The sequence below is a fragment of the Cynocephalus volans genome, chromosome 3 (assembly GCF_027409185.1).
Source record: "Cynocephalus volans isolate mCynVol1 chromosome 3, mCynVol1.pri, whole genome shotgun sequence".
Taxonomy (NCBI): Eukaryota; Metazoa; Chordata; class Mammalia; order Dermoptera; family Cynocephalidae; genus Cynocephalus; species Cynocephalus volans.
The window spans coordinates 142,962,940-142,973,221 of record NC_084462.1 but is presented as its reverse complement, the minus strand read 5'-3'; the positions used below and the strand labels follow the sequence as shown (position 1 = coordinate 142,973,221).

The window sequence follows — 10,282 nt, the reverse complement described above, 5'->3', positions numbered from 1 at the left end:
GTCCTTTCGACGTGAAATACCCATGGGAGACTCAGTGCAGGCGCTCAGCGTGCAATTCGGGTTCCAAAAGGCGTCTTTGTAGCAAAATCCTTAGGAAAAAGCAAAGGGAGGAAAACGTGGCTCTGGGTCAGGCCTCACCGCGGGCCCCTGTAGTTGCGGCCGAACGGCGCCAGTGGAGCCGGGCGGGCCACGGAACACTCATGGCAACCTGAACCCGCAAGTCTCTGGCCACCTGGCTTCGCCGGCTCTGTATTTGCTGGTCTCTCAACCTCTTTCTCTCCTTCATGTTGTTTATCTCGTTTTTACACCGGATTTTGTTTCTGAGGTGCTGGGTGGGTAGCTCAGATGTCGCACTCGCTGTCGCTGGACGTGATGGAGATGGCCGAAGTGGCTGCCTTGCTGGATAGACTGGCGGCCGGGCTGGCGGCGACGCCCAGCACCTCGGGCGTGCCCTCGCCGTCCGCCCGTAGCGCCCGCCCGGAGCCCTGCGACAGGACCTGCTGCTGGAGTCTACGCGAAAGGAAGGGGACACGGGTCACAGCGCGTAACACAGCCACCCGTCGCCTACCCCCCTACTCCCCCAGTCTGCGTCCCTCCAGTCAGGAGGCCAGAGACTCTTCCTCAGACCAGGGCAGTTAAGGCGGGCGAAGTGAGGAGGCACAAGTCGGCCAGGAGTCCGCGGCCACCGCTCCGCGGAACCCTGCAATTGTCCTACCATCCTTTGCTCCTTTTCTAGGCTCCCCACCTCCCCGGTCTTTGGGATGCTGGGCTCTCAGGGTCTTTCCCGGTTGTTGCCCACCTTTGGGAGATTTACAGGACTGTGTAAATAGACGCGGATGATAAACAAGGACAGATCAGGCTCCAAGACACGGGACCCCTTCCCAGGGGTGCATCTGCCTGGGATGAACGCCTAAGTCAGTGCCCCTGGGCCGCGTCAGCCCGAAGTAAAGGCAAAAAGGGTTGCCTGAGGATTGCACCGAGCCTTTGGGGGGGGGGGGGAGAGTTGGTGGGGGGGCGGGGGGGACGAGGCTCATGGCCAAAATGTTCGGCTAACCGAGATCCACGCTCCAGGGAATGAAAAGCCTCGACCGACTAGTTTGCTGTTTTGAGACAAGGCTGGCCACGCGTGGGAAGAGGAAAACTCGACTTCCCACTTCTTAGAAACAGGAGTCCATCAAAATCTGTTTTTAGAGCATTAGGAAGGGATACACCTGGGTTTTAAAAATAACACGAAACCGACACATTGCTAATAAGCCAGTCTTCACTTAATAATAGGAGCCTGGGCCCAGGCTGACAACAATTAGCTTTGGGCCTTGGGGTCACTAATTGTTTCTGGAATTTTAATTTTTATTCTCCTCCTCTCCGCCTCCCCGCCCCAATAAAGCCTTGGTTTGGTGACTGAGACCAGCTGCTTCAGAGACCCCGAGGCGCCGAGAATTAGAGAGTGGGGAACCAGGAGCCCAGAGGTAACCCCCGCCCAGGAGCCCCGAACGCAGTGGATTCAGCCGAACACAGACCGTGCTCCCAACTCCTGCTTAATCGGAGTTGCCAGACCCCGACTAAGGGCGCCAGGGGTGCCTTCGCCCGCCTCCTCCCCTGTGTGCGCAAAGCGCGGAGGCCTGTAGGTACCGACCTGTTCTTGGCTGCGGCCGCCCGGTCCCTTTGTCGGCGGTTTTTGAACCAGTTGCCCACCTGCGTGGGGGTCAGTCCGGTTGCCTGGGCGAGCTCACGCTTTTTGCTGGGGTTAGGATATGGGTCCTGCAGGTACCACTCCCGTAGCAGGTGCCGCGTGCGTTCCTTGAAGCAGTGTGTCTTCTGTTCGCCGTCCCAAATGGTGCGCGGCAGCGGGAACTTCTTCCTTACGCGGTACTTGTCCACCGGCCCCAGCGGCCGTCCGCGAAGCTTCTCAGCCTCCTGGTAGTGTGCTTCAAGCCACAGCGCCTGCAGCTTGGCGTGCGACTCCTTGGTGAACTTGTGGTTTTCCAGGATATGGTAGAGCTCACGGTAGTTGCCACCGTGAAAGGCCACGATGGCTCGAGCGCGCAGCACTGACTCATTCTTGTTGAGGGCCTCGCAGGCCGCAGGGGCCACGGGCAGCGACCAGAGGAAGCGACCCAGGCGCTCCACGTCGCCGCTCTCCTCTAGGGTCTCGCATACCCCGGCAACTTGCTGGGGACTGAAATTCAAGATGGGCAGCTGGAACATCGAGACAGCGCAGGCAGCGGCGGGGGCACTGAGCCTGGAGCGGGACACTCAGCAGATGCCTGTGGGCCTGGCCTGGTACTTCAGGTTCTTCACTGTGAGGCAGCTTGGGGCAGCGGGGACACACGGCCGGGGCGGCGGCGGTGGCGCAAAGGCCGGGAGTCAAAAGCCCCGACTGGAGGAGGTGTGGGCTCCGCAGCTCGGATTCGGCTCCGCTCCGCTCCGGCACGCAAACACGAGAGCAGGCGCTGCTGCTGGGGTGGGCGGATTGGCGGTGCGGGCGCCATGGAGACCCCCTGTCAGTCACCTGCCGCCTCTGCCAATCAAGGCTGCGACTGGCGCGCTCGGGCTGTTTCAGCACCTCCCCGAGCTCGACAGCGCCCGCCGTTAGCCCATGGACATTTCCTCAGTATTTTGCAGAACCTGGAGGATGAAAAGACGTGCGACTGGCTGGGAGAAAAACAGACGAGAGCGGCAGCATTACATCCCCTGTCCCAAACCGTGCCCCTCCCGCCTCCCCGCCCCCCCCCCCAAAAGAGGCAGTGATGCTACAGGAATTAACTTTGGAGCGATAGGCTGCCTCTGGTCGAGAAGTGTCCAGAGGACGAGGAGAACAGGGCCAAATTGAAATCCTCTGAGAATTCACAAGTTTAGTTGTAATGAAACAGCAAACCTTGCTGGGAGCACATGAAGGGGGGTGGGAGAAGTGGATCTTCTCTTTCCGTCTAAGCACCCATCTGCGCATGCCTCCCCCTTCTCCTTTTCCAGCTGCCAAAGCAGCTGAGTGGGGAGCAAATCTGGAGCACAAGGAACAGGACTAGGATCTGTAGAAGAGATCGGTTTGGATTCTGTCCCCCTCGTTTCAAAAGCCTCCTAAAATAACTTTAAATTCGAGCAAGGACATGCTCACACCTGGTATCACAGATGCTGACCATGAAGTCAAACACTGAGAAAACAAGGGCTGTAGGGGCCTCTCACCCAAATAAAGACTATACTTTTTACTCCCCCTCCCCACTTCCAGTTTAATGGACCTGAATAAATGTGCAGCATAGCCACATCTAGAGTGAGAAGTCATTGGTAGGTCAGGACAACAACTTAAAAGCTCATTTCAAAGATCTTTTTAAAAATATTGGTTTGCTCCTCTTCTGCAGGCTAATTTTGCCTCTACCCTGCCTCAGAACATACAACTTCTGAGCTGGGAATAGGAACTCTACCCTTGGCTTTTTACCGCAAAAGCAATTCAGTAAAAGTAAATAGAGAAGGGGGATCCACAACAATGCGGGGGGGGGGGGGGGGCGGGCTGGAAAACGCTTTCTAAGCTTCTGGGCACAGAACCCTCCTGCAGAGAAGAAGGGCCTTCTCAGCGGCTCTGCCTTTGGGCCAGTATATTGAATTGTCAACTTTTATTGATTCCCAATTGACAGTCCACATCATACCATTTTCTGAGGGCTTGCTCAAAGAAACCACGTTCTCGTCTGAGACTTTGATAGGGATTTGTTTAGTTCGAAGAAAACAATTAGTGGATTGGTTGGATGTCCAACAAAACACCAGGAAAACCGTCTTTGGGAAGCCCATCTCTAGAAAAGAATCAGGTGGGAATGTTCACCGCCGAACTGGACTGGGCCCGACTGTCTTTTCTTTAGTATCAAGTACAATTTGTATGCGGCTTGTACAGATCTGGTAAATCAGAAGGCAGATAGATAGCACAGATGGTTGGAGGTGTCGGGTCAGATCATGCCACGCCTGAGTGCAGAGCTAAGCTCGTTCTGACGGAAAACCCTGATATTATTTTCACAGATCTTCACAGTTCACTCGAAAAAAATAGCAGAGGGAAGGAAAAAGCCCTGCAACTATTTACGTCATTTCTGTGAGATTGCCAGCCTCCTCAACCGACAGGCTTTCTTTTTTAAGAGCTCATTTTCTTGAAACGCGACAGGGCAGGAGCAGAATAAAGAGGGCAATGAGGATAATGACAAAGCATAAACCTTCCCTAGCTTGGAGCGACTTCCGAATCAGCCAGAAGGACAACTTTTAGTGAGAAACAACGCCTACAAGATCCTAGAAGAAGCAGGCGGTGGGAATCCGCTGTGCAGAAAACCCGGCGGGCCGTGGGAGCCAGGCAGGGATGTAGCCGGACCCTGCGGAGGGCTGCATTCCCAGAACCTCTGGCTAGGGAAAGCAAGCATCCTCTTGCTCCAGTTTGCAAAGCTTTCAGCTTTCTTTCCCCTCTTGTGATGGCTCTTTTGCAGGCTCTCACTCGCAGAGTCGCTTTACGCTCGTCCTTGGCGCCCAGAAGAGGCCGAGGTCCACCGACACCTTACAGCCCGAGAGCCCAGAGCAGACCCCAATCCCGGTGTGTAGCGGCTGGATGTGGGGGAAGTTGTCGGTGCCCCAGGAGACCACGCCTCCCCGCACCCTATCGCTGAACATTTTGAAGCGGTGGGTTCTGGGAGAACTGGCTTCTTACCCTTAGTATCTATGAGCAAGTCTTGTTAATTTTCCGAGTCCAGGCGCCCCATCCAGGAAATGGGAATATTTATCCTATAGCCCATTTATCTGAGCTGTTGTCCAGTAATTCTGCAAATATTAGATAAGAGAGCTTTGGTTTCTGCGTGTCTTAGGCTCGCAGGCAACTGGGACCGACAGTCTGGGTTGGCCGCGCCGGAGCCGCCAGAAAAGGGTGCGGCTGCGTACGGCAGAGTCCCAGCGGCGTCTGGGCAACGGCGGGAGGGGCCTGAGAAGTGCCTGAAAGTCGGGGTCTACTGTCAGGAGATCATATCTTCGCCATCGCAAGGGGCTTGATTTAATTTTGTCAACTCAAAGGAAATAAACTGCCTCGGAGCAACTTGGAATCACTTATTTGTTCACCACCTTCATGCAGTGAAGGGATAAACAGGAAGAAATATGTCAGCCGAGCCACCATCCCTGGGAAAGAGAGAAGCGTCGCGGGTTTCCTTTAGAAATAACCCTACTGTGGAGAAGGTGTGCACCCTTACCCCACCCTTAAAGTGCACTTCTTCCGAGTTTGCCAGGCGAAACCTGCACATTCGGGTTGGCTTTTCTTAATTTTATAGACAGATAGATTTTTAAAAATATATCTATCTGGGGCTTTTAAAAATATATCAATTTGCGGGCTTTGTGCCAACCCTCGGAAAACCCCCTACTCCTCACCCCACGCTTCCTTTATCTTTTTCACTTGCCCAGGAAATCGAGAAAGCGCAGCGGCAACCCTGGGCCTTGGGCCTGTCTGGGCGGCTTTGCAACTTTCTAGTGTGGTTTGCAGCTAGTACATTGGGGCGTGACGTCTCAGGCAAAAGCTCGGGTACACAGAAGTCTATTCTGCTTTCTCCAGAGTCAGAATTTTATTTTTTGGGGAAAAAATATGGAGAAAAAAGCGTGTAGAAGACGATGCCCGCTGGACTTTGGCAAAGTGCCCCGAGGGAGTTGGGAGGTTCATGCCAGATATCTCAGTTCAGCTTAGGACTTCTGCGCGTATGGGGATCTCTCCCCTCATTTTAAACCTACTGATTTTCCTCTTTAGAGTAGAGGGACATGTGGGACGTAGTCACACCTGCTGAACTGTAGCTCACGTTTGCCAGAAGAGTGCAGCGTTTAAAAGTCTCTACATTTTTACCTCTGGGTTCCACTCTTGTCTTTCCTTATCCTTTCTTTGACTTTTCCTAACTCAAATGCCTTTTTTAAAAAGGATATGGTCCCCCCCACACACACTTAATTTCACAAAGTCAGGGATTTTTAAGAATGCACCAACTGAAAACATCTGAATTCCATGATAAAGACATTTGTGCTGCTTCTGAGAGTCAAAGCCTGGAAGACAATGAGGCCCCAGACTTTTATGTGTGTTGATTTGCACTTTTGGGGCAGAGATCTTGGCTTCCCTTTCCTGTGCCTCAAAGCTGAATATTTCCTTGAGAGCTGGCTTTTATTTTTATAACTGTAATTTCTTAATAATGTAAAAGTAATCTAGAAGGTTTTAAAAGGCATTTTACAGTCTTTCCAGTATTAAATTTTCACACTCTCATTTATTCATTAATTTAATGTTATGATTTTCAGTGATACCATATACATAAATATAGATGTATGTTTGCTTATGTATTTGGTGGTCTACATCTTCAGATTATGGAATGAATTCAATATCCTATTTTTAAAGTACTAACTGTCTTAATAAATTCCCAAGGTATAGATTTCTCTAGTTCATATATTCCTCCCCTGCCAGTATGCACCTTGTAACAAAGAACAGAGAAGCCTCTTTATTGTGTACTCCTGAGAACAAACACCATTTGAGAAATGTTTTGAAGATTTCCTGGCACTGTAAAATTAACTGGCAAAAAAATGTTACAAATTAAAATATAGATCTAACTTTAAGAGACTAGAATATTTTATTATTCACCAGCTATATTTTAAATGACATTTCTGAATGATGCAAAATTCTTATGTTGTTAAGTGCAGGAAATTTTTATTAGTTTAAATGTGGGAAAATGTACTATTTAAAAGTAATAATTAATTAGCAGTAATGTTTTAAAAAAATGTTAGACTGCCTATACAACTCTGTTTTGGCTTCTAGTTTGTAGTTGATTCAAGACATTTGGATAAGAATTTGCATTTAAGCCAAAAAGTGTATTACAAGTTATACTTCTTGTAATATAAACTGTGACCTTAAATTTACTTTTCTCTCTCCCGCTTTTTAAGGGCAAGTCTAAATGTGCACATAATTAGCTACACTACAGCATTACCTGCTTAAAACTGTATATCGATGGGTTCTCATTTGAATAATTAATGCTTAAAAATGCAACAAGCCTGTCACTTATAAACACTTTGTTATCAGTAAGTAAACAATAATTGAGTGACTGAAAGAATGATTAATTCATAGTTCTTTACTGGAACATTATTTTTTTTCTACCAACAAGTTATTTTTGACCATTTTCAAATGTAAGATCAAAGTATCCTTCTAAAATACACACACAAACCTTAAAATTCAATAAAGTGAAAGAGTAGAGATTTGCTTAATATCCTCTGGGATGAGCCGAACATTAATTCCAGCTGGGTTTGAGGGCAGACGATCTGAATCATACACAAATGTATATTGATGCCTGCCCTGTGTAAAGTCCTGTACTGTTTCATGTTGCTGTGACTTTCAGAGTTTGGTGTTCTCTAGTTCAAAGATCTCAGAGAGATTTAAACTGTTCTGGGTTTTGTCAGGTGGTGTAACCCTTGCAAGCCCTGAAAAGACCCTGAATTAAAAATGTGGCTCTGAGACTTCTATTGTCTTCTTCCGGGGTGGGAACTGTTGGAGTCTGGAGTTATTGAAGACCCTTCCCTGAGTCAGCACACTGTATACTAGCAGAAAAAATGGAACTGAACGCAGTCTTTGGGGGAGAAGAGATTGGATCTGAGGTGTTGTAAGGCTTAGTTTAAGTAAAATATCTCCAAACTGTTTTGTCAGGCCTTTCAAAAGAGTAACAATGATGCTCACAAGCATTTCTATAATTAACAAGCTGTCAACATTTCTATTACAACTACAGAAATCTATTACAGACTACAGAATTGTGATAAATGTTTCTTTAGGTCTGAAATGTTAGCCTTCATCTTCTTTTCAGCCTAAGGGCAATTTTTGAAACCAATTTTGTTTCAATCATTTTGGATCAGTTGTGTGGTAATTTTGGAACTGCAGATGCTCTAGGCCCACCTATTGAAATAAAGATTTTTAAATGGAAACACAGAGAGGAGGCTGCTTAAGCCCCAGTGGGGACCAGCTGCAAAGCTCTGGCAGGGAATTATACAGGCAGACAGTGGGAGTAGATTTAGGAAATATTAAGGGACAGAGAAATGTGTCCCTGCTTCCTTTAACAGCAATTTTTTTTCTCAGATCCTTCAAACTATGAAATTTTAACTCCTACTTTTTTCTGTTTCACTATTATCTGTTATTACTTTCTCTGTTATGCCTAGCTTTTGGTGAAATTAATGTAAGAGAATTTGTCATTACAACTATTAAACTTTGGAGCTGAACTGACTTTTGGGGATTTTAATAATTAATTTTTACCCTTCATTTACATGTTCTTTCTACCCCTCTCATTGTCTTTCTGTATGTTCACCTTTTTATCCTTATCAGTCCTTTTTGTGGTCTCTGAAAGTTATCTTACTTCCCAATGATTGTATTTCTCTGTACTGTGATAATTTATATTTACATTTCCTCTTTTCTGTTCTGATTTCATGACTTCTTTCTGTTCCTATTCTTCATTGCCAAGTTCCTCTTTACTAGACTAAACCTTGTTAAGATTGTGAGGTAGACAAAGACAAAATACTCACTCCTGAAGTAAATGGGGGGATGGGGAGTGGTTCTCAGAGCAGAGGGGTATAGTGTCACTTAATGATATTTTAGGGCAATGATACTCTCCAACTAAACTTTATGGAAGCAGATAAAGTAGTAGAAACAGCAAGGGCTTTACATATTTTAGAAACAGCAAGGGCTTACATATTTTAGTGCAAAATCATTGCACTAGCCACATGACTTTGGGCCCCAGTTTTCTTATCTGATAAAAGTGAAGTACTTATCCTATAGGGTAGATGTAGGGATCAAATGAAGTTTTGAATCACTATTCCTTGCATGGTTCCTGACACATAGTAAATTTTCAACACATAAGCGTTCTCCTCTTATGGGCAACCATCCATTTAATCTATCAATTAGGCCCTTTATATTGTCTTAGTGATGTCTCACTTTCCATCTTGTCCTTGGCATCATAATCCTTTAGTGTTCTCCTTAGGACTCTTGAAACTTTCTAAGCAATAGGTTCCGTTGAAGTAGGGCTTCCTGTTCTCTAGACCACTATTGTTGCAATAAATTAGTCAAAAGAAGTCAGTAGTTGGCTTAAATGGAATTCCTCAAATGCCCGCTGTATTTGTTTCCTGTGGCTGCTGTAACAAATTGTCACAAACTGGGTGGCTTAAAACAAGAAAAATTTATTCTGTCACAATTCTGGTGGCCACAAGTCTGAAGCAATGTGTCAGCAGGGCCATACTACTTCTAGAAGCTCTAGGGAAGAATTTATTTCTCGCCCCTTCCAGTTTCTGGTGGCTGCTGGCATTTCTTGGTTTGTGCTGCAGCTCTTCAGTCTCTACCTCCTTCGCAACTCCTTCTTCTCTGTGTGTATGTGCAAACCCCCTCTGCCTACATTTTATAAGGATCCATATGACTGCATTTAGGACCCACCCAGAAAATCCAGTATATGCTCCTCTCAAGATCCTTAATTTAATCACATCTTTTGCTATATAAGGTAATATTCGCAGATTCTGAGGGCCCTTTTTTTTTTTTTTCCAACCTACCACACCACTTATATGACAAATGTTCTAGTCTCGAATATTTCTTGGAGGTAAATTGAAAGAATAGAACATTATAAGTGGTCAATCTAGAAGTAGGAAAATAATCCTTCTGGTTTTGTTTTCATAAATTATAAACATTTTACCTCAACATTATTCAGTGTCAAGACTGGTAAGAGCCTCCAAAAGGAGAATTTTTGTTAATTTCTTAATTTTATCTGAAATATTAAGTTTTGCTTTCAAGCTTCTCTTGGGACAATAATTGAAGAACCAAAGTAGTAGATTTATGTCATGGGATAAGATAAATGAGAGATGATTCTATTCCCCTCTGCATGTGTTTTTCTAGTATGGAGTGAAAACATATTGTGGTATCGAAGTACTATTCACAGGTATAAAAAGAAATTTGCAGTTTATTTGTATTTTATTTCTTTATTGTGAATTGGAATAGAATTTCCCCCTCTTTTTAGTGATAATATATAAAAGTGATCTCTATTCTTATAAGACAAAGGTGTCAGAAGAATCTTGAGACAAAGATTTTACACAAGTGGTTTAGTTCTTCAATACAGTGTTCTCAATTTAATGTACGGCAAGGAGCTGTTTGGGTTTAATACAAGTCCAAATCAGCTAAGATTCTATTTTATTTTACCTGGTTTTTCTTTTTGATTCTTAGCAGAGGGGAAGTAGTTATTATTATAGCAACGACTCTTCTATTTAGATCTCACCATGTGGAAAACAACCAGATGTCAAA

At 46.1% G+C, this 10,282-nt stretch overlaps 1 protein-coding gene across 1 annotated transcript; it reads right to left on the bottom strand.

The window, feature by feature from the left end:
• Positions 1-341: 341 nt before the first annotated feature.
• Positions 342-2,378, bottom strand: SIX6 (SIX homeobox 6). The gene is made up of 2 exons (XM_063091919.1): positions 1,634-2,378; positions 342-510 (listed from the first exon to the last, which is right to left on the bottom strand). Exons 1-2 carry the CDS (start codon positions 2,203-2,205, stop codon positions 342-344), a joined length of 741 nt encoding a protein of 246 aa, XP_062947989.1. The 5' UTR covers positions 2,206-2,378.
• Between the last annotated feature and the right edge of the window lie 7,904 nt (positions 2,379-10,282).

Excerpts from the sequence above, each read along its gene's own strand:
- SIX6 (XM_063091919.1), bottom strand. The coding sequence starts at position 2,205 with ATGTTCCAGCTGCCCATCTTGAATTTCAGTCCCCAGCAAGTTGCCGGG. Across the intron at positions 511-1,633 it reads GCGGCCGCAGCCAAGAACAG|ACTCCAGCAGCAGGTCCTGT; the intron begins GTCGGTACCTAC and ends CCTTTCGCGTAG.